Source organism: Myotis brandtii, unplaced genomic scaffold, assembly GCF_000412655.1.
Source record: "Myotis brandtii unplaced genomic scaffold, ASM41265v1 scaffold1338, whole genome shotgun sequence".
Taxonomy (NCBI): Eukaryota; Metazoa; Chordata; class Mammalia; order Chiroptera; family Vespertilionidae; genus Myotis; species Myotis brandtii.
In genome coordinates, this window is record NW_005354749.1 from 830,979 (window position 1) to 854,006 (window position 23,028).

Here is a 23,028-nt window from a genome sequence, read left to right on the forward strand (position 1 = left end):
TGTCCAGTGCTGGGCAGGCTCCACCGTGGTCGGCCGGAGCGAAGGAAGCAGCCGGGCGGTCCGAGGGCTTGCTGCCGGGAGCCAGTGGCCCTGTGCGTCCGTGCATGTGCGGGGCTGAAAGGAAAGGCTCCCAGCGCCTGGCCCCGCGCTCGCTGAATACCAAGCTGCCAGCCAGCTGCCTCGGGTGCTTCCCTTCTCCGCCAATTCGGAGTGGAGGATCCACACTGATTTCTTTCCAGGGGAGGGGAGGGGCAGGGCCCGGGGTCCCAACTCAAGTCTTGGCTGCCATGGGGGCCGTCATGGGCACCTTCTCATCTCTGCAAACCAAACAAAGGCGAACCTCCAAAGGTAAGCCACCTTCTTCCTTTTGTCCCCCTGGCTGGGTTTGGGGGTGCTGGAAGCTAAAGTGGGGTGTGCCAAATGACTCCGTGGTCCGGACTTCCCTCTCTGTGAGGAGCCGGTCCATGTCCCTGTATCCAAAAGAGAAAGAAGCTGGCGGGAGGACTGGTGTGAGCAGCCAGGAAGGCGCAGAGGAGGGAGCCAGAGCTGGTGGGTGCCTGCGCCCTGGGTGATGGGCACCTGGACCCTCCTCCTGGGGAGATCCCTCGGAGGGCAAGCTCACAGGTCGGGGGGACGGAATTGTCTGCGTGGAAATGTTGGGAAGCTCCTCCCGTTCCCATGACGGCAGGCGATGGTGCGCCTGTGGGCACCCAGCAAGGTGCTCACACATTCACATGCTCCTTGGGCTGATGCAGGTGCACACCTGGGAGTCCATCACTAGGGAGAGGGCGCTCTGTCTGCCCGCCCGCCCCGGAAAACCTCTGCAAGCCAAAAGGAACCAGCTGCGCCAGGTGGACAGCTCCCAGGGCCCGTGTCCTGGTGGCTCAGGGAGTCAGTAGGAGACAGGGCACCTCACAGGGGTGCTGCCCTGCTCTGGGAACCGCTGGGAGCTGGGGGCTCTGTCGGGGTGTGGTGGAGAGGTGAGCTGCCAGCAAGCATGATATGCGGAGTCCCTCCTGCCGTACCCCTCCCCCCCCCCCCATCCCCACTGAGCCGAGCTGGTCTCACCAGCAGGACCCTGTCAGGCAGGTCCATGGGAAGTTGGGGCGGACATGTGTTGCACTGGTGGCGACCGGACAGGCCTCCTGGCCAGCAGTTAGAAAGTTGGCTGTTAGAATAAAGGGACTGGATGCAGTTAGGAAAAGGAAAATGATGGGTTTGTTTTGTTTCTTGCCGGAATACTATGTGAGTGGTAGGATTTTAAGGAACCGCACACTGAAGCCTTCAGGTTCTGCCACTGAAGCCCAGGTGCTGGTGTGAGTCCCTCCCTCTGTGACCTCAGGCAAGTCCCTTCACCCCTTATGCTGGCCAGTGATTAGATCTGCATTAGGATAATGGTGCACCCCCAGGGGCACCCTAAAAGTCTGCTCTTAGCACTTTGGTTGGTCTGGCCTGATGGATGCATTAGGGAGGTCTGCATCTGTCTGCATCTCCCTGGGTAACCTGTGGAGGGGTCCGAGCATCTCACCCAGCCCCCAGAGGCATCAGGCTGGCTGCACACCAAGGAGTGAGGTCTCTGGGAAAAGATCTTAGCGGGTGTCTACATCCTGGAACATGGAAGAGGTGTGGGCTCATCTGTCCAGCTGAGCTGCACACCCTCCTGTCAGGGAAGGGACTGCTTGCCCTCTTAGCGGCCGGAGGCAGGGCAGGCAGGTCTGCAAGCCTCGGCCCAGGGCCTAGACATTCAGGGCTGCTTTTCACAGATTCTCAGATACTGCTTGACCAGGGGCAAAGTTCAGTGCCAGATCCCCATCCCCTCCCCCATCACTTATCTCTCTGACCACCATGTGGTCCCAGAGGCCAGGGGACTGTGGGGACAAGGATTCCAGGGGTTTATTTCAAAATACTTTCTATGCCTGTGGCACTCTTGGGAGTCAGCTGGGTGTCCAGTGGAGTTTGAGTCGTGAATCCCTCCCTCTGTGACCTCAGGCAAGTCCCTTCACCTTGCTAAGCCTCAATTTCCTTATCCATAAATTGAGTGAGAATGCTACCTCTGGGCAGGAGACTGGGTGTGTGGGAAGTGGAGGGAAGGAGGGAGGGAGGGAGGGAGGGAGGGAGGGGCCCTCCTCTTATTCTGCAGCCACCAGGGACCCAGAAGATATTGTTGAAAGGATCTCAAGATCAAATGAATGATGGATGTGGAGCTCCGTGCACAGGGCTGGGCAAAGATTTAGAGCCCAGCCAATACTGCCTGCCATCCCCTTCTCGCACACAAAACTCCAGGTCTCACCCCAGATGAATCCCTACAGGATTCCTCGGGGTCAAAGCTCTTTGCTTCTCTCTCCCAGGAGTCTCAGAAAGAGCACGGGGGCGCCAGCAGTCAATGAGCTCCCACCGTGCGCCTGGCGGTGCTGGGTGCTCTATCTGCGCATTCCCATTTAACTCTCATAAGCTGTTGGGTGGGCCGCCGTGACAAGCTGCCCGAGGCCTGAGCGGTCAGCCCCTCTTGCACCAAGCCCCGCGGCATTGGCTGGAATTGTCCAGGCCTCAGCCGCCCACAGTCCCCTGGGCATGTACTTGCCCTGGAGCACAGTCTTATTTTACTGTCTTGCACCTGGGAACGTTCATGGAGGCTCGGAAAGTGGCTGGGAGGCTCGTGTTCAGGGACCATTTCCTGGCCGGGTCCCAGCCCCCCTTGGCACCTCGGTGTCTCCTTTACAAAAGGAGGTAGTTACATGAGACATTCCCTCAGGTTTCATCTCCTTCTCAAATTTGGAGATTCTCTCCTTGCTGGTGTTCTTACCAGAGCTGCTGTGTAATCTCCGAGGCATCAGGCTCAGATCTAATTAGACGTCGTCAGAGAGAGTGGAGGAGATTTGCAACTCAGGAGTCAGTCCCCCCCCCCCCCCCCCCCCCCCCCCCCCCAGGTTCCGTCACTTGCTAGCTGTATGACTAAGCCTTATTTTCCTCGACTAGAAAACAGGGACAGTAGTAGTTACCATCTTAAAATAGCTGTGTGTTGTGTGGGTTTCAAGGCTAACACATGACAAATGCTTAGCACGAGCTCTGCTGTATAGTAAGTGGTCAGCAGATTTTAGCTGCTATGAAATTGATGGCTCTACTGTTTGGAGCTTCCAAATGCCTAGAGGAAGGCCATCCTGGACGTAGTCGGTGGCCCTGGGAGTCCGAACAGCTCACTTCTGGAGCCCTCTTCTTGCCCTGGCTGGGTAACTAGGACCCAAATCCCAGGTCCACAGGTGTGGGTCCTGTTGCTGCAGCCCCGACTGACCTCTGCCCTGTGGCTGGCCCTGCAAACATGACAGCCTGCTCAGTGAGGACCCTGCCTGTTTTGAAAATATAATTCTGTAACACACATACTTTTTTAAAATAGAGCAAAAGCTCTACATGATTAGAGCAGGGAGAGAGACGACCTGCCCACCCTGGGTGTTCAGGGAGAGCTTCCTGGAGGCAGCAGAAATCCCAAGTAGTTTAGGAATTATGTCACTAGATAAAAGCATTCCAGTATAGTGTCTGTCTCTGTTTGGGGTCTTTGTTTGTGTTTAATTAAGGTTGGTGAAAGCCCTGCTTTGAGGGATTCTGCTTCTGCACCCCAGTCCCAGGTAGAATTTTTGACACCAATAGTTTTGCATGTGTTGAGCTACCAAGGACATTGCTCTGGGCCTGGGTGGGTACGTGGAAAGAGGTGGGGTGTCAGAAGTAACCAGAGGAGGGAGATGCAGATGTAGCAGCTGGGTGGGGGTGGGGGTGGCAAGAGAATTTAGGGAGGACATCACTAGACCAAGCCCCCCTCCATGGAGATTTGCCTCTAAGCAATTAATCCCACGTTGCAGAGGTGGCTGGGTTATTGTCCTCCACAGCTGGGGAAAGCTCTCAGAACCTTTGGGCAGCACTGAGCTTGGGCTCTCCAGAATGCCCATTGAGTCCATGAGCGATTAAATGCTTTTTTCTAGGCCCACATGGCAAGTGAGAGACAAATATGGGACTGGTTCCCAGACTCCTAGATCAGTGAGTACCTGGCGAGGTTGGGTTGGGGGGTTATTGATGGGGCGGCGTGTTCAGCCAGGAGTGATCTGGGAGACCAGCAAGAGGCAGAAAGGCAGAGAAGCTGTAGCCCTGGGTTACAGGGTCCTGGCCTCAGGGGACCTTGGACAAGTCATCTCATCTTAAAAATGCCAGGTTTCTGGTGTCTAAAAGAGGGTTCCAGAGGCACTCGTGCCTTGGGTGTTGTCTGTTTCTGCATCGTTGTCCATCCTTTTAACTGTATCACCCTTCCCCCCACCTCCTTGTCGAATAGTTAAAATTCTACCCGCATCCCAAGCCTTCACGCAGCTGTTTCCACATTCTGGAAGGCTTCCCCCAAGCCCCAGAGAAAAGTGATTTCCTCCATCTAAATCCCTAAATCTTTTAAGGTGTACATTCTCATGGCTCTCCGGTCATGCTTTGAATTAGGTGATGGATAGTGGTTTTAACCCCCTGCCCACCCAGAATGTCAGCTTATTGGAGGTGCTTGTCTGAATCATTCTTCACTGTCTGCAGCTTGGCTCCTTGCACATAGTAGGTATCAATAAATCTCTCTGGATGAAATTATAAATAATGGAATGGCTGGCTGCTCTCTGTTCTTTCCTGGAATTGCAGGACCTGCAGGAAAAGTTATCATCCCCACTGGAATTTCACTTACCAGCCCTCTGCCTGGAAAGAATTCCGTTATTCGGTCTGCTGGCTTTTCTATGAAATGTTCTGAATCTGTTTGCCATTTAGCAGGGAAATGCTGATAACAGGGTTTCTACTCCCCAGCCCCCCGCTAGTCACAACAGTATAGGGAGCCCACACCCAGTGCCTGGTACGATTCTGGTCCCTCCGTCCCAGAAGAAACCCAGTGGAGCTCAAGGTGCACAGAAAGAGGGAGAGGGAGAGACTGAGATGGAAGTGAAGAGGCTACTGCCTAAAACTCAGTGCAGGTTTCAGCCCGCTGCCTGGAAAGGGACCAAGTCCTGGACCTCTTTGTACACCTAGGAGGGCTTTGCTCAATAAATGCATCGTAAATGTGTGAGTGAACAAGTGAGTGGAAAACGAATGATGGAGTGAATAGGGAAGTAAATAAAAGTCATATAAAATGTACGATAGCACCCAGCTGTCTGCATGAACCAGGAGGTCACGGTTCGATTCCCGGTCAGGGCACATGCCCGGGTTGCGGGCTCGATTCCCAGTGGGGTGTGCAGGAGGTAGCTGATCAATGATTCTCTCTCATCATTGATGTTTCTATTTCTCCCTCTCCCTTACTTTTTGAAATCAATAAAAATATATATGTGTAAAATAATTAAAAAATAATAAAAATGTCTGATTGGGGAAATGAGTGCATGAATGAACGAATGTGCATAAATTAATGCGTAATGAAGATCTAGGAAGGCTATAATAAAAGACTATCTTTGCATGAAGAGCATTGATTGTTATGCTACTCGAATCTTGTATCTAAGCCCCCCCGCCCACCGTGAAACTCAGAAGGAGTCAGTGGTAGAGAAAGCCCTGGTATCAATCATTAGTAATAAACTTAGAGCAAGTGCTTCTTAGAGAGCTGAAAAGTATAAATTCCATCCAGAAGAATCCTGGTACTTTTTTGGATACCAGTAGGCGTGTAGTGTCTTTGGGGAAGGTGGGAAGATGGGAAAGTATCTCTTTCACTTTTTAAATATATATATATATTTATATTATTGATTTCAGAGAGGAAGGAGAGGGAGAGGGAGAGGGAGATAGAATCATCTTTCACTTTTTTGTTGATTAATTCAAAAAACTAAAGTAAGGACTGACCCAGAAAGGCCTCCCTTGTAGTTCAGGTTCACCTTTACCTTATCTGGGTGAGATCAAGAACCTGTATTTTTGTCTAGCCCTTTATTTGTTCAATAAGCAACTCCTGTTATCTCTGCTCAAAATCCACGCCAGCTTCCCTACTCTCCCTCCACCTCTACCTCCCTATTCACCTGGCGAACTCCTACACATCCTTCAAGAGCTCATTCAGTATCACCTCCCAGGCTCCTGCAGGCAGAGCACATCTCTCCTTCCCGTGTTCCCCCACAGCTGTTGCTGCTTCCTCTTGCTACAGGTTTGCACATTCTGTGATTGTGGATTTGCACAGTTATCTCTCTGACTAGCTGTCAGGGAATGAGCTGTATTCAGGGTGTCTGAGGCCTGATCCTGGGTCCAGACTTGATGGCTGCCGGCGGCGGTGTGGAGGTGAGGATGGCTGGACTAGGGTGTGTGTTGCTGTTGGCTCCGAGTAGTGCGGGAATGCGGCAGCGCAGATGAGAAATCCAGGTCTGCTCATGGGGAGAGGCACTGCAAAGTTCTGCATAATGGCCCTGGAGCTGATGTCCCCATTCATCAGGCAGAGAAGGGGCAGTGCTTAGGAGAGAGAGGCAGACCGAGAATTCGGGAACCGTCAGAGACACTTGACTTATCTTTACATGCTTCCCCTCCCTCCACGTAGCATTTCAGATGGGTCACCTTCAGGGAGTTGCTGTGGTCAGTCGGGGTATGCTAGCTTCCTGTGCTCCAGGAACAGGTTTTGGGGTTACGTCTTGTTACTCCAAGCTGGACAGGAAGCCTGCCTGGGGCACTGGAGGAAATGGGAACCACACTCCAATCAGGGAGCTAGAGCCAGGACTGCATAATGGTTAGTGCCACTGTGATAAAGTGAGAGACCTGGGTTCAAACTCCGGTTCTGCGACTTAGCCGGACCTCACTCTGAGCCTCGGTTTCCTCCTCTGTAAAATGGAGACAGTGGCAGTGGCTCCCTTCTGGGGCTCAGGGAGGTAGCGAGCACATTTGCACTGTGGTGAGATGATTTTAGCAGCCTGGGGTCATACCGGCTTTGCTGCTGCCTCCTGTGCATCTCAGGGTGGTCCCTCCCTCCTCTGTCGCCCCATCTGTACAGTGACTCTCATAGTCCTGGGCAATCCCTGTCCCTTCAAGCTGTGGCCTCTGATTCCATGTCTCTGGGACCCAGAGCCACCAGAGCAACCATGGCCACCAGAACCCTGAGCACTTTCTCCGGGGACTCCTATGGGGTGCTGTCAATTTTAGATGATGACAGAAATTTCCAGGGTGAGACAGGAAAACGTGGATCATCTGCCGATGATGATGATGATAAGAATGATAACAGCTAAAGGTGATCTGTGCCAGGAACCTTGCTCTGCCCTTCTCCTGTGTTATCTGACTAACCTCCCCGCCCTAGAGGACAGACCCTATTCCAGTTCCCATTTTGCAGATGAGCAAACTGAGGCTCTAATAAGGGAAGGGCCTTGGCCAGGTGAGCAGTGCCTGGTTGAGCTGCTCCCAGAGCCTGAGCAATTACACACCATGCCAGCTTCCTGCCTCCTGGCCTCGCCTGGAGGGAGAATAGCCGAAAAGGGGAGTGCGGAGGTTGGGGAGAAGGCATTCGGGGATAGACGGACGCTCCTCATTAGCCATATGGAACCACCGAGCCACCTGCAGGCCTTGAGCAAAATGCTTTCAGCCCCGTCTCCAACGACCCCTGGATCTGTTTCCATGTAATCAGACACTGCAAAAGCCTGTCTATGAAATGATTGGGGGCAGAAGGCCAATGAGCAAATTCATTAATAGGATTAAACATCTCTCCTCTGCTCTAATCATTTATCGGAACTAAATTCTTTTCACTTTGTTACAGTCATCATTGCCTGACAGGGAAGGATCGAGCGCTTAGAAACCTCCAAGTGTGTTAGAATTTCCAACCTTCGTCATCTGGCGCCAGATTCAGTCAATGTTTTCACATGGTCCGGAGGGGCAGGGCGGGGTCAGGCGGTCGATGCGCTGTCGTCATTGCAAAGGAAACAAACCCAGGCACTTGCTGGTGCCTTTGCCTTCTGGTCTCTCATTCGTTCCTTTTGTCCTTAGCCACATGTTGGCCTAAATTTATATTACACACGTGTATGTGGTATGTGGATGTGGGCAGAGCCGGATTTCACATCAGGCCTAAGAGTGTATGCCCACATCCACGTACCACATCCTGTCTCCATCTCCACATCTAAAAAAACAGGCCTTTGACAGGAATTTCCTCCGAGGTTGTTATGAGGATTAAATGCAATAATGCATGTCAGACACAGTGGCCAGAACATAGGGAGAAAGCAACGGGGCTGAGTTCTCACTCTCTGGAGCCACGCTGCTCCGTGTGGTCCTCAGACCAGCAGCCGCGGCATCGCCTGGGCGCTTGTTAGAAATGCAGTCTCCAGCTGCATGTACATGTATGTAATTATGAGACATAAATATTTACAAGGTTATAAATCAACCTGGAAGGGACCTTCGAAGCCTTCTAGTTCAAGTCTCATTTTATGATAACAGAACCGTCCAGATAAGGCGTGTGGTTTGCCCACAGCCACACAGCTTGAGTGTCAGACCTGGGATCTGAACCCCCAGGTCCCCAGCCCTGCTTGTCTTCATGGGAACTGCGATGAAGTCAGAGTCCCCGGCTGGCATTTCTGCAATTGAGTTTTGCTTTGGTCTCCTCTCCTCTCCTCTCCTCTCCTCTTTTATGATAACAGAACCGTCCAGATAAGGCGTGTGGTTTGCCCACAGCCACACAGCTTGAGTGTCAGACCTGGGATCTGAACCCCCAGGTCCCCAGCCCTGCTTGTCTTCATGGGAACTGCGATGAAGTCAGAGTCCCCGGCTGGCATTTCTGCAATTGAGTTTTGCTTTGGTCTCCTCTCCTCTCCTCTCCTCTCCTCTCCTCTCCTGCTTTCTTTTTTTTTTCTTTCTTAAAACCAGAAGTACAGGACTGTGTAAACTTGCTACCATTTTAATGTATGAATTTTTTAAAATATATTTTATTGATTTTTTACAGAGAGGAAGGGAGAGGGATAGAGAGTCAGAAACATCGATGAGAGAGAAACATCGATGAGCTGCCTCCTGCACACCCCCCACTGGGGATGTGCCCGCAACCAAGGTACATGCCCTTGACCGGAATCGAACCTGGGACCCTTCAGTCCACAGGCCGACGCTCTATCCACTGAGCCAAACCGGTCAGGGCTTTAATTTATGAATTTTAAATGTTATTCCAGCCAATTGAGATCCCAAATCCTGATTCTACTGCTGTCACCTTAGCTATGCCTCCGAGTTCTCTGCCATCTGAAGGAGGACTTCTGGGTCTTCATCTAAGTTGCTTCTAGGACCACAGACCAGGACAGGGAGCAGGACCGAGCCACATGGACTAGAGACCTCTCTCCACAGGGAATGATGTTGGCGGTGCTCCGACAGCAGAGCAGCTGGCAGCCTGGCGTATGTGCGAAGCCTTGTGTGGGATCTGAAACCAGAAGATTTGACAGAAGTCAGTAGGATCCTAATGGACAAAGGAAGAGCTCGCAGCGTGAAAGTCAATGCCGTTTCCAGGAGGCCCAGCAGAAGCTCTTTGGTGGAAAACGAGCCCTCCCCCTGGTTATTGTAGAAAGTGACCTGCACGGAGCGGTTCGCAGGGGAGGGTCACAGGACTCGGCGAGGGGTCAATAGGCTTGTCTGGGTAGAAACTGGAGCTGGGCAGCGTTGCTGGAGGAGGAGGGTTTCGAATTTTCAGAGGACCTACCATGTCCCAGACCCTTTGCCTACTCAGTCCTCTCATTTCATTTTCCCCGTAGTCTTGTGGTGGCTGTATTGTTCTTCTTACTTAGCAAATTGGCAAATGGAGGCTCAGGAAGTTCTTTGACTGTCTCTTGATTAAAGAGCAAGGATTGAAGCATGTCTGATTCCAACCCCCCCCCCCCCCCCCCCCCCCCCCACACACACACACACATGGCCTCCTACCCCGGCCGGAGGGCAGGTCCAGGACAGCAGGCCTCTGATCCCCGAGAGGAGGTGGTCAGCTGCAGCCAGCTTCCAAGCTCTTGGGGAGCTGATATGATAGCCGCTGGCCTCCTCTTGGCACTGGCAGCCCCCACTCGCATTGGCTGTGGGCCCAGGGGGAGAGGAGGGCTCTGCTGGCTGCTGATGGAGAGCTCTGGGCCATGCAGCACCCAGCTCACCGGAAGTCAGTGCAGGGGCACCCACGTGTGGCTGAACTTCCTCCCCACCCCTGGCCTCACCTGCATAGGACTCTCCCAGGTGGTCACATGGCACACTCAGAGGGGTCTCACCAGACAGGGCGGTGGGGGGCTCCTTCCTTTCCTCCTTTGCACAGACCCAGGCCAGTGCTGGGCTGCACTAGGACTCAGCCCCGAAGGCCCCACGGCCCCAAGGCCTGAAGGCAGAACCGATGATGCCCCCACCTCCACAGGCCCCACTGGTTGCTACTTCGCCAATTCAAACCAGAAACAGTAAAATAAGTCTACAGAAGTCTAATAAAATTTGGATTTCCCCCTTGATGATTTTTTTGAAATATACTTCCAATATATATATTGTTTTCATGATTTTTGATGCTTCTACTTTGCTGGTGTTTTAAGCATCTCTTGAATGCGTCTGTTGGGGTATCTCTGCATCAGAGTTGGAACCAGACAGGAAAAAGAAAAAGCTGATCTGCATGGAGCACCTACTGTGTGCCAGGCACTGAGCAAGGTGTCAATAAATGTAGCAACAATCACAAAACATTATTAAAGTTCTTATAATAAGAAGAACAGTAAGAAGAAATGACATTCATACAGGGTGGGGCAAAAATAGGTTTATAGTTGTGAGGACACAAAACGGTTTATTCTTCTATTATTTATTAATTATTGTATTACTTTCCATATGAGCAACTGTAAACCTACTTTTGTCCCACCCTGTATAGTATTTTGTGCCAAGTACTATTCTAAGTGCTCTTGATACATTAAACTAATTTCTTATAATAACTCTATGAGGTCGGTACCCTGATCATCCCCGTCCAACAGATGAAACCTCATACTCTGAGAAGTATGCATTCATACCCCCACTTTCTAGATGAGGGACCTGAAGCTCGGGGGAAAGTGACTTGCTCAAGCACCGCCCCCCATGGCTGGTGCACCCTATTATTTGATATGCTCCCAGGGTGCATTCTTTTTTTAAAAAATATATATATATTTATTGATTTCAGAGAAGAAGGGAGAGGGAGAGAGAGATAGAAACATCAATGATGAGAGAGAAACATTGACTGGCTGCCTCCTGCACACCCCCTACTGGGGATCGAGCCCACAACCCGGGCATGTGCCCTGACTGGGAATTGAACCATGACCTCCTGGTTCATAGGTCGACGCTCAACCACTGAGCCATGCCAGCCAGGCCCAGGGTGCATTCTAAGGATGGGTGGGAAGACCTGGGGCTGGGGATTCAGTACTGAAATCTGTCCTGACTTTTTCAGACCACCCTGTCACTCGCATTCCCTATCACACTCGCCCGCACCTTGTGCTGCCATCCTCGCATCTGATTCTTCCTGACCTTCCAGACAGACCACCCTGCGCATTGGTCCACGTTGCGTAGCTCATACTGGAGCCAAGTCAGGCTCCCACCTGCATTCCCTCAGCGAGGAAGCTGCTAGAAGGAGATTGGTGATGCAGGACACTGTCCATGCTGGGATTTGGACCGAATAGTTTAACTCCAGTCACCAGGCTGGACTGTATCTGGCATCTCACTCTATTGACCTGCAGAGTGCGCTACACTCAGGACAAGGAGAGAGCATCGCTACCCGAGGCGCAGGGCCTGGACGATCTGAGAGGGTGCCTGAAAGAGGTGGCATTTGAGTGTGGAACAGAGCTGGGCTTGGCCAGGTGGGAATGTAGGTGAGTGACGCTCTAGGCAGGAGGAACGGCCTGAGCAGCACCAGGGAGGTGGACAGCGAGAAAAGAGAAGACATAAAGAATGACCGGGATGGTTTCCACTTTGGTGACTGGAAGGATGTTAATAGAAAGGGTGTCGTTAGAAATGGGAGGGGACAGACAGGGATAAGTCAGGTGCCCACATTCAGGAAGGTGGGGGAAGGCCCTGGAAGGTGGGAGAGCACAGGGATGAGGAAAGGATGGAGTAATGGGGGGTCAGGACTGTCCCTTCACCCCTACTCTGCCTCCCCAGAGTCTCCCAGTGACCCGTTCAGCTCGCTCTCCTCCCCTCCCAGTGCACTCGCTGTTTGTCCTGCTTGGTTTAGCAATTGATTGCCGGGAATTGCTCTGTAATCGCTCCCTGTAAACATGCTCAGACTCTCCAGTCAGAAGCACTTTCCTCAAAGACCAGGACTTCCTTCTGCTCCTCTGAGCTTCTGCAAGAAACCCACACAGTCCTGGGCACGTGGTTGGTACTTGGTGACTTGAATGGACATTTCTTAGAGATGCGTGAGGACTTGGGACTTCCTAATTGGGATTAATAATGTGGCAAAGAAACTCAGGCACAGCTTTGACCCTCCCCGCCTCCCCCCTCCTCCCCGGCACATCCACAGGATCTAAAAATCGAAGGTTGCAGTTTAATGCAAAAACATAATGTATTGGAGGCTTTGCATAACAGCTTAGAGTTAGTTGATGGAGAGGTGTTGGGTGACATAGAACTGAAGGCCAGTCCTAGCTTACCCCTTTTTGCTGTGTGGTTTAAGCAGATGATTTAACCCCTCTCTGCATGTCAGTTTCTTCATCTGTAAATAGCAACAATCATGTTAACAACTCATTGGATGGCCATGGGGAGTAAATGAGATCATGTGAATGTAAGTGTTGAGTAAACTCTAAGGCGGTACATAAATGGTGGGTACCAATATGAAGATGATGATAATGATCCTAACGGTAGGAATGATTTTGACGAGTGTTGGCAATGATGCTCCCGGTGATGACGGTGCTGCTGCTATTGTTGGTGGTGGGGGTGGCCATGACGGTGGGGATGGGGGTAGATGGTGTTGGTGGTGATGGTTATAATAGGGATAACGAGGGTAATGGCAGTGTGATGGGGACAGTGATGACAATAGAGATGTTGATGGTGGTAATGGTGGTGTTGGACATGATGAGGTGATTATTATAGTAGGGATGACATTGATGCTAGGGTGGCGGTGGTGATGAGGGCGTGATGGTGGTGGTGGTAATAACAGTAGGGGTGATGTTGGCGATGATGGTGCTGGTGATAAAGAGATGTTTGTGGTAGTGGCAGTGGTGGAGCTGGTGGACTTGAGGCTAACGTTCCCTTTGTCCAGTCTCTCGTCTCTGGCCAGGCTGCACAGCATGGCCAACCCCTGGCATTTGAATTCCCCAGATCCGTGGTCGGCAAACTGCGGCTCGCGAGCCACATGCAGCTCTTTGGCCCCTTGAGTGTGGCTCTTCCTAAGCCTTAGGAGTACCCTAATTAAATTAATAACAATGTACCTACCTATATAGTTTAAGTTTTTAAATATTTGGCTCTCAAAAGAAATTTCAGTCGTTGTACTGTTGATATTTGGCTCTGTTGACTAATGAGTTTACCGACCACTGCCCCAGATGGATTTGTCACCAGCAGGGAAGAATAAGACAGATCAGCTCAGGCCTCCAGGTTTCTCCTCTTACCCATGAGTGGAATGTTCAGAATGATTTTTACATAAGCCACCTTCTTCATACTTGGGTTCCCGGCACATAGCACAGTGCCACGCCCGGTACAGAGCCAGACTTTGATAAATATGTGTGGGATGGCAGCATAAGCTTGCAGAAGGCCACAGGCCATACTCTTGTCTAAACGCATCAGAGCTGCATGTCCCACCTCCAACGGTCTGCAGGGTGGTCAGGCAGCTTCCCACCACATCAGAAGGTGCCCGCACTCAGACCGGGACCAGCGTGGGCAGCGCCCGCCTTACCTGGCCAGCAGGGAAGACTGCCTGGGCGTCAGCCATGCCGGACCGTGTTCTGCCCGACTCTGTGCTGACCGAGCACAGGCCACAGTGGAGAAAAGGGCGCCTCCCGCAGGGGCAGCTGGGGGTCTGTGCCCCTCCTCAGCGCCCTCCCTCCGCACAGTGGGAATGAGAGGTATGCCTGCCTCTGGAGAAGTTCTTTTGTTCTTTTGGCAACAACTCCCTCCCCGCTGATCCTGGGAGAGGTTACAGAAGTGGCCTCAAGTTCAGGGCCTCCACAGCCCACCCTCTACCCTGGGCAAGTTAGAGGGACCCGTAAGGCCTCTGTTCCTTATGGGAAAGGAATCATCACATGGGACATTTCAGGGTCCTGGTGGCTTTTAGGGATGAGGCACATAGGAAGGGCTCCATAGATGGCAGTGCTTAATATTGGTGGCATTTACTTTCTCTGTCACTGGTAGGGGGAGTAATACAGTGAGTGGTAAATATTGATAGGCCTGAGCCGCGGGGTGTCACTTTTTGGTGGAACCCGTGTGGCTTGGAATCACCTGGAATCCCCTGGCCTTGAGCTCTGAGCCTGAGGGGCGTCCCCTGAATGGATTGCCCATGGTGGGGGGGTTTGTTGAGATAGATGGCAATGGCCTGTAGGCATCTGGGTCCACGTGCTGTTCCATCAAATAAGGAGTAAGATTTGGAGACCGGATCATCTTGGATTTAAACCAGACTTGCCTCTCCTTGGCTGTTAGGTAAGTTACTAGGCCTGGAACCTTCCTTTCTCTGTGTGCCCAGTGAGGTTAATAAGACTGGGCACATGGGCTCCTGGGGAAGAGTATGGAAACTAAAGTGTAAATGGAGCTGGGGGTGGGAGATGGGGGGCTCTGTCCCCCAGGCAGCGCAGGATCAAGATATTGGAGTGACCGAAGTGGTTTGGGGATTAGAGCTGCCTGCAGCCTTTGTCTGTCTCTGTCGCTGACTCATTGCTCCCCAGGACCTGGGACAAAATGAAGAAGGGGATGAAGGAAGCGAGGGAGAGGGGTCACAAGAGAATGTGACCTGTGGACTGCCGAGCAGGCTGCCGTCCATGGCAAACTCCACACTGGGAGAAGCCAGGGGGTGTCATTTCTGTTGCTGCGATTGTTATTGTTGTGAAAAGGTGTGTGAGGAAGACCGGGAAGAAAGGACACAGGGTGAGCAAGAGAATGGAGGAATAGACAGGACCTAGGCTGGATATGTTCCCCTAAATGATCTCATTTAGTTGCCATACAATCCGATGGATAGATGCAGTTATTACCTCTAATTTAGAGGTGAGCAAGACGAAGCTCAGAGAGGAGAAGTGACGTGCCCAAGGTCGCCTAGCTGTTAAGGGCCGGGACAGTATTGAACCCAGGCCTGTCTGCCCATCATTCAGAGACTTGACACCTACTCCCTGGGATTAGCTGCATTTGTCATTTGGGGAAGTTGAGGCTCACGAAAGCTTCCCCCCTCCCCCAGTTGCACAGCCAGCTTGAAGCAACACAAGCCTAATCCCATTGCTCCTGGCTGCCAGCCCCGCCTGCCCTCCCCGGCGGCTCACACATCACTGCAGCTGACAGCACGCGCATCTCTGATGCCTTCTCCTTCTCTTCCTGCCTTTCTTGGCCGTCTTCCAAATTTTGGGGGAGCAATAAACTTAAGAGTCAGAGAAAGGCTGTAGGAAGCTCAAACCCCAAACCAATTTGGTCTTTACGTGACTTCCATCTCAGCTGCCTGGGAGACAAGCCCTCCACCCCCACCACCATTGCTCTAATACGCCAATGGGCAGCAGCCAGACAATAAGAGCAGCACATGTTACGCCTCCCGCCCAGTCCCCATTCATTCAGAGGTGCTCCGTGTAATGGTGCCATGCAAGGCGTGGAAACCAGGCAGTCCTGGTCGGGAACTGGGCTCTGCCTTTCTTGTGTGTCTTGGGTAAGTCACCTGCTCTCTCTGAGCCTCAGATCCTTCCTCTGTAAAAGCAGGATGATAGCGAGGGTTGCTTTGAAGATTAATTGAGAATGTTTGTGCAAAATACCTGCTCCATAATAGGGACTCGTGGGAGGATTAGCAAGAGTTAACCTCAGGCTAGAGCCTTGATAAATAGAGGCTCTTCTGCAGCCACAATCCTAGTCCCTCGCACACGTGTGACAGTTCCTGGCATGTGCTATCACTCCCTCATCCATTATCCGTGGCAAACATTGGTCATCCATCACTTTTCTACTGAGCTAGAATGTGATCTCAGGATCCTTCTTAACACAGCGCTCCAGGCAGTCACTGCCAATTAATTACAGTTGGCATGGAAGATAGATGAAATTTATTTGCATCTCGGTTCTGATCAAGTTCACATTTGCTGCTGCTTCTGTACAGCCCAGGGTTTGTCTTCAGTCTGCTTCTGTGAGTTCATTTCTGTGTGTGTGTGTGTGTGTGTGTGTGTGTGAGTGTGAGTGTGTGTGTATGTGTGTCTATGCACGCGTACGCATGTGCACTTAAACTGCTGTTCCAGCCTGAAAGAACATTCCAGCCATTTGTTGTTGGTTTATTTGTACATATATCTCCGTACTTTCAGAATCCCTGCCTGTGGGACCTTGGGGCGTGCAAGTAACATCAGCTTGTGTCTGGGAGGAGCGTGGAGGGAAGCAAGTTAGAACTTGGGGAAGTAAAATGGATGCGCAGGACTCACTGTCAGGAGTGACACAGAGATGGCGGTTGAATATGAACTTGAGGTCTCCAAAGATTGAACACTCCATGGATGATGACTGCACTCTCACAGAGGTAGGCCTAGAACAGAACAGTATTAGTTTTTAGGACAATGCTAGCTGCTGTAACAAATAGACCCCAATATTTCAGTGGCTTAGCACATAGAATTTTATTAATTATACACATAACTGGCCAATGTGGGTGTTGCTGTGAGCAAGTAGCTTTCTTCTATGTGGTCACCCGGGGATCCAGCCTCCTTCTATCTTGTCACTCCCTCAACGCCTAGGGCTTCTTTTCCATCGTGGCGAAGGGGGTAGAGATGCCACCCTGTTTCATAACCACTGTGACCAGCAGTGACAAACATCACTGACACTCAGATTCCATTGGAGAGAGCTTGTTCCCAACCCCACTCAAATGCCAAGGCCGGTGGAAGCGGAAAACGGGGTCTGTGGTGGGCCCGGCAACTTTATGCTCTCGGAGAAGCACGAGAGAACCACAGCCGGGCCTGCTGCCGATGGCAGTTCAGGGCTGGGCCCCCAACCCCCTGGGTGAGGTCCTGCCTGGGGAAGGAGGCTGAGTCCTCATGCCGGTTACTCATCTCAGACGTGGAGGAGGTCGCTCGAGCCAGAGGTCAGCTGGCAGGGCTCACCACACCTGTGCCAGGAAGTGCTGCCCGAACCAGGGGCATGGCCAGTCAGAGCCGGTTGTCAACTGTCTCCCTCCTCCAAGGGGGAGGATGCAGCAGACAATCGGAGCCTGATGCCATGAAATCAGCAGGTGGTTCACCCAGCATCGGGGTGATTCTGGGTTCACCAGGAAACTTTCTTATTAAACACGCCTCCCCAGGCAGCTCCGCCTGCAGGGGAGACGGCGCAGGTCCCAGCCTCCGCAGTCCTGCTCCGCACGCGGTTCCACTTCTCAGCGTGGCTTATATTTTGGTCTCATGATCTGGGTTAATGGGAGTGTGCTCCTGACAGATGGGTCCCTTCCGGGCGTGCCAGCGAAAGCAGGTTTCTGCACTTCCAAGCTGGGGGCCGCGGCTGGGGAGTGCGCCAAGGTAAACAGCACCTTGTGAGGTCCCTGGGCAGCAGCCAGCGGCCGTGAGCAGGCGGGAGCCGCGTTCACAGGCCCTCAGCTCCGGCTCTGTGTCCAGCTGCATGCGGGACATTCTGGCAGCTTCTCTCAGATCTCCACAAGGAAGGAGGCAGGAAGGAGAGGAGTTGAGAAAAAATATAGCTCATGCTTAGTTTTCCCTCCAAAGCATACCTTGTGAGCCCCGTCTGTACAGGGCTCGGAACAAAGGAATCCTGGCGCTTTGATTATCGCGTCTGCGGCCGCTGTTGGAATGAGTCTGACATTCGCCAGTGCCTGGGTAGGAATTATAATTACATTGCGAGACCCGAGGCAACCGAGTAAACTGATTAGCTGCTTGCTCCGACTTGATAGATTTTTGTTCGCCCTCTGGGTCATAAATGGAGCCGCGGGAGATGGCGGCAGCTCGCTGGGTGGCAACCGTCAGACGGGCCACGTACATCCAGGGAGCCAACCAGAGGGCGCGGACAGGCTTCCGGAGAGGCAGGCCCACCTGCTGCTGTGCCGGATCGATGCTGGGCTCCCTCAGCCGGTGACTGCTCTCTGGTCTCGGGCAGGGCTGGCCTGGGCTGCGGTGAGTGTCCTCAGAGCAGATGGGACAGGGCTGTTGGGTGATGCTCTGGGAAGTCACCCCCCCTACCCGCCCTGCCCCACAAGGACACCGAAGCTTTGTGCCAGGTGTGATCATTGCACGGATCATTACACGATTCAGAGCCCGCTGGAGAGCCCTGAGCCGGTGCCAGAGCTGAGAGGCGGGGTTCCGGACTGCAGCCGTCCCTGCTTCTCAGAGCCAGTTTGATAAAGAGGGTAAACATTCGCCTTCCTAAGAAGCCTAGCTGGCAGGGCCAGGACTTGGCAGACGCAGAGCTGGGAGAGGAGGGAGCTGATGAGCTCTCTCTTCCTCTGCTCACCTCTTCCAAGAGTCCCCAGAGTTCTAGCCTGAGCCCTCTAGCCTGAGCCCTCTAACCTCAGCCCTCTAGCCTGAGCCCTCTCGCCTGAGCCCTCTGTGCTCTTCCTCTGCACACCCCCTCCCTGGGACAGCCCCCCCCTCTGAGCCCTCTAACCTGAGCCCTCTGTGCTCTTCCTCTGCACACCCCCTCCCTGGGACAGCCCACCCCTCCCCTGGCACCTACATGCCGATGACGCCAAGCCCTCCAGCACCAGCGTCTTATGGGTGCCTGCTTCAGATGCCTCCTGCAGCGTGTCATGCCCCAAGCTGAACCCCACTCCTCTGACCTCCAAGCCAGCTGCACCCCACCCTCCCCAACCAGGCCCCCAGCTAGAAACCCAAGAGTCCTCTGACCTTCTTCTACTCCTCCATCTGCATGTCATCTGAGGCCAAGTCTCGTCGGTTCTACGGCAGACGTGTCTCTTACATTCTGCCTCACCTCGCGTCCCCCTTGCACGGCCCAGGCCCAGGCTCCAGGGTCATCTCTGACTTTCTTGCGTGGCCTCCTCTCTGGCCTCTCTACCTCCACCCTCGCCCCTTGGAGACCGTCCTCCCCCCTGTCTCCAGATCCATCTTTCCGAAGGTAAATCTGGTGGCATCTTGCCATGCTACAGCCCCTCCGTGGTTTCCGGTCACTGCCACACTCATGCCAACCCCAGTGATGCCACTGTGCACTTCCCAGGTCCCCAACCGTGGCTTAGCCAGGCCTGAACACGTAAGTGTGGGATGGAAGAAGGGAAGGGGACTGTTCCGGGCTCTGACGCCAGATTCTGGGTTTGAATCTCAGTTCCTTCGCTTGTTCGCTGTGTGACCTTGGGCAAGTCACTCAACCCCTCTGTTCCTCTTTTTCCCCATTTATAACTGGAAATAATAGTAACAAAAGAACCTGCCATGGGGCTGTTGGGAGGAGTCAGTATTCATGTGAATAGTTCACGCAAAGCACTCAGAGCATAATCAGTGTGTGGTCGATATTTTATCAAATGTTTGCCGCATGTCCCAAGGTGGATACTAACAAAACGTCAAATCCAGAAAGAAGAGGAAACGTATTTCAGCCAGGCCCTGCTTTCATTGACCAGAGGGGAAAACTGCTAGTAAGGTCCCGAGAAGGAAAGGACCCGCAGCCCAGACACCCGGGGCCTGGCTCCTAAACCCCCGCCGGGAGCGCACCTGGGATGGAGCCCACAGCTCCCTCTGGACAGTCGGTCACGTTCTCGGAGTTCTCCCAGGGCTCACCGGGCGTGAGAGGGATCCCTCCCCTACGATGCGTCCGTCCGAGAGGTGGGTTGGGGCTGGGGAGGGGAAATGTGCAACTCGGTTTGTTCCAGGTTAAACAAGCAGGGAGACGTCTGATTGCAGGGCGGTTAGGGGGGACTTATGCCCAGGCCTGGGGGACTTGTTCCTGCGAGGCCCTGGGCTCAGGCTAAGGTTCCCCATTTACTGCGGTCTCCCCTGTGGACCAGGATCAGTGGGAGGAGGTGGGCAGGCCCGGCTGGGGCAGCAACGGGGTCCCTGGGTGGGTCCCCATCTCTGGCCTCAGGGGCCTGTCTGAGGGGCTGAGCCCGGACTCTGAAAACTGCCTGGGTCCAGACCCCAACTCTAGCACTTACCAGCTGGGTGATCTCAGACACGTGATTAAACCTCCCTGTACCTCAGTTTGCCCTTCCGTACAATGGGGGATCGTAATCACACCTGCCTCACAGGGTTGCCATGACGATAAAGGAAATCAGCTGCATCTGGGCCCCCGGGTAGGGCCTGAGATGCAGTGAAAGCTCCGCATCCCGGCCATGGGGCTGCCCCGGGCGCGAGTGTCTGCACAGAACCCGCGTGTTCCCTCCGCGGGTGCGGAGGAGGGAAGCTCTCACGAAAACCTCGCACAGAGCTCTGCAGCCCGGCAGTTCTTCCTCGAGTTAATTCAGGAGCCTTGACCTTTTCTGCCTGTGTCTGACTCAGACTGCAGTGCCGCAGTGCCCGCCAACTGTGGCGACAAGCCCCTTTCCTAGGCAACCGAGGGGCAGGCGTGTTCTGGAAGCTTCTCCTGGGGTGGGAGTGGGGGTGGGAGGGTGTGCCGTCTGACACCCCAGCATCCCCCTGGTTGAAGGGAGTCATTCAGTAATTGTCTGCCGTTCCCGCAGTCAGGGGTGAGGGTGGCAGTTCAGGTGTGTGGGCCGAGCCTTCCAGCCTGCATCCCACGCTCAGAGCCTCACCCCTGCGCAGGGCTGTCAGAGTCACCAGGGAAACGGGGCTGCTGAGAATGCCAGGCCTGCCAGGCTGTGCTCCCGGGGTGACACGTCTCCATACTCCAAATAATTCCGTCTTACAACCACCTGGGAATTTCTACCAGCGTCTCACATTCCTGCTCCCACCATAGGCCCAGATTGGGTAGACATGTTCACCTACATCTGGGCTCACACCTGGCTCCTCTACTTGCCAGCTGTGTGACCCTGCCATGGGCAGGTCGCCTTCCTGGGGACTGGGCTCCCTCACTGTAGAAGCCAGTTGCTATGTGGTGACTGCGGAGGGAGAACCGAGTCTGCAGTGCCTAGAACAGCGCCCGGACTGTACAACGTGCTCAATGAAAGTCCGCTGTGTAGCATCCTCACCTCAACCTGGTCAGCCCCTTTCTATATCAGTGGTTCTCAACCTTCTGGCCCTTTAAATACAGTTCCTCATGCTGTGACCCAACCATAAAATTATTTTCGTTGCTACTTCATAACTGTAATGTTGCTACTGTTATGAATCGTAATGTAAATATCTGATATGCAGGATGGTCTTAGGCGACCCCTGTGAAAGGGTCGTTCGACCGCCAAAGGGGTCGCGACCCACAGGTTGAGAACCGCTGCGTGTAGATGAACAAAGCGAGGTCGGGAAATCAAGGGCCATGCCCAGCGAGCTTCAAACACAGGCCTGCTGAGTTCCAAGTCCTCCGTTTTTCTGCTCTTCCCGGGCTGTGTTGGCGCTGTCACCGGAGGGGTCCATTCATCCTCCTGCAGATCACACATGTACAGCACCCAGAGTTTGTCCCCCTTTAACTGGAGATCTGTCCTTCTGGGCCTTGACGCTTTGCTGTTCTTGATGTTTTTCTGCTCTTCCCGGGCTGTGTTGGAGCTGTCACTGGAGGGGTCCCTTCATCCTCCTGCAGATCACACCTGTACAGCACCCAGAGTTTGCCCCCCTTAACTGGAGATCTGTCCTTCTGGGCCTTGACGCTTTGCTGTTCTTGGAGAGTCACCAGTGAAACCCAAGTAGTGACATCCGGGAGGGGAAAACCAAGAGAGTGTCAGCTGCTTTCATTCTCTCCCCACTGTTTGGGACACCTCTGCACAGCCTCGTATCTACACCCTTCATCTGACTAGCTCCTTCCTGTCCTCTGGAACTTGATAAGGCATCACCTCCTCCAGGAAGCCTTCCTGTATTTCTCCTCCCTCCCAAGGCTGGCTCAGGTGACCCTTCTCTCACTCCAGGACACCATTGCTCACCACAGGCCCAGCATGGAGCTCCAGGCCATGATGCTTTAAGGTCAGAGAGCAAGCCCACAGCTTACAGTGCCTGACATATGGCAGGAGTTCAATAAAGCTACGTATTTACTAACTTACTGGCTAATGTTCTGCCTCACTGCAAATGAGATTGGAGGCAACTGAATGAATGGATGTTTGCGAAGCTGAATTAGACTGAGGCCAGGGTGCTGGCCCAGGAGAAGCTACATGGACATGGCATCAGGAAAACCTGGGTGGGAAATTCTGACCCTGGCCCTGTGGCTACTGTAGAACTTTGGAAAAGTCATTTGACCCCCTGGAGTCCCAGGTAGCTCACCCATAAAATGGGGCCATGAATGTTGTGAGCACCCGGTATAAGGAAGGGCAGCAGCTCAGAACAGTGGCGGAGCCAGGCAGTTCAGTTGGACTTTGGCCTCAGACTATTCAGAAACGATCCAAAGACCCACCGCAGGTGGTCACTATTATTTTGCAAAAATACAAACTTGACTTGTGCTCCCTGGAGGCCTGGCGGTGTGGGGGACACGGAGCTGGTGGTTGGCACGCTAGCACGCCCACCCCCAGCGCTCACATCTCAAAACAGCTGCGTGTTCCTCTGTCCGCCCTTGGGTTCTCGGGAAGAGCCAAGGTCCTCAAAAGACAAAGTAAAACACCTTTGCTTTGAGAGGGATCATGTCATCTGGTGCCACTAGCATTCATTTGGGGGCAGAGTTTATTTCAATGGTCTCAACAAGGATCACTGTCCTGTATTTAGAGAAGCACAACAGTACTAAGTGGTCATTTCTTTTTCCGGTTCTCCTTTCCTGCACATATGGTAGGTGGCAGGCTGCGGCGGGCGGTATTGGTGAGCTGGAGGAGTTGGGAAGCTTCCGGAGCTTTGCTCCTGGCCTCAAGCATCGCCTGCAGGAGGAACTCTGCCTGGGGCCTGCCCTGGAGGAAACAGCAGCTCAGCAGCCAATCCCACCCAAGCTGCTCTGGCTCGGGACCCCAGCTGCTGTGGGCTGCCTGCCCCCCCCCCCCCCCCC

At 53.3% G+C, this 23,028-nt stretch overlaps 1 protein-coding gene across 4 annotated transcripts in view; it reads left to right on the forward strand.

Annotated features, from left to right (window-relative positions):
* KCNIP1 (Kv channel interacting protein 1) overlaps nt 1–23,028 on the forward strand; it is a 259,179-nt gene that overhangs the window by 88,943 nt on the left and 147,208 nt on the right. The window contains exon 1 of one of the 4 annotated variants that reach the window (XM_005860363.2): nt 7–348. The exons of 2 other annotated variants lie outside the window; for them this stretch is intronic. In XM_005860363.2, coding sequence (XP_005860425.1) covers nt 105–348 — 244 coding nt within the window. In that variant the 5' untranslated portion in view covers nt 7–104. Of the gene's footprint in view, nt 1–6; nt 349–23,028 lie in introns of those variants that run through there. One more of the 4 variants, XM_005860364.2, reaches the window with a different exon arrangement.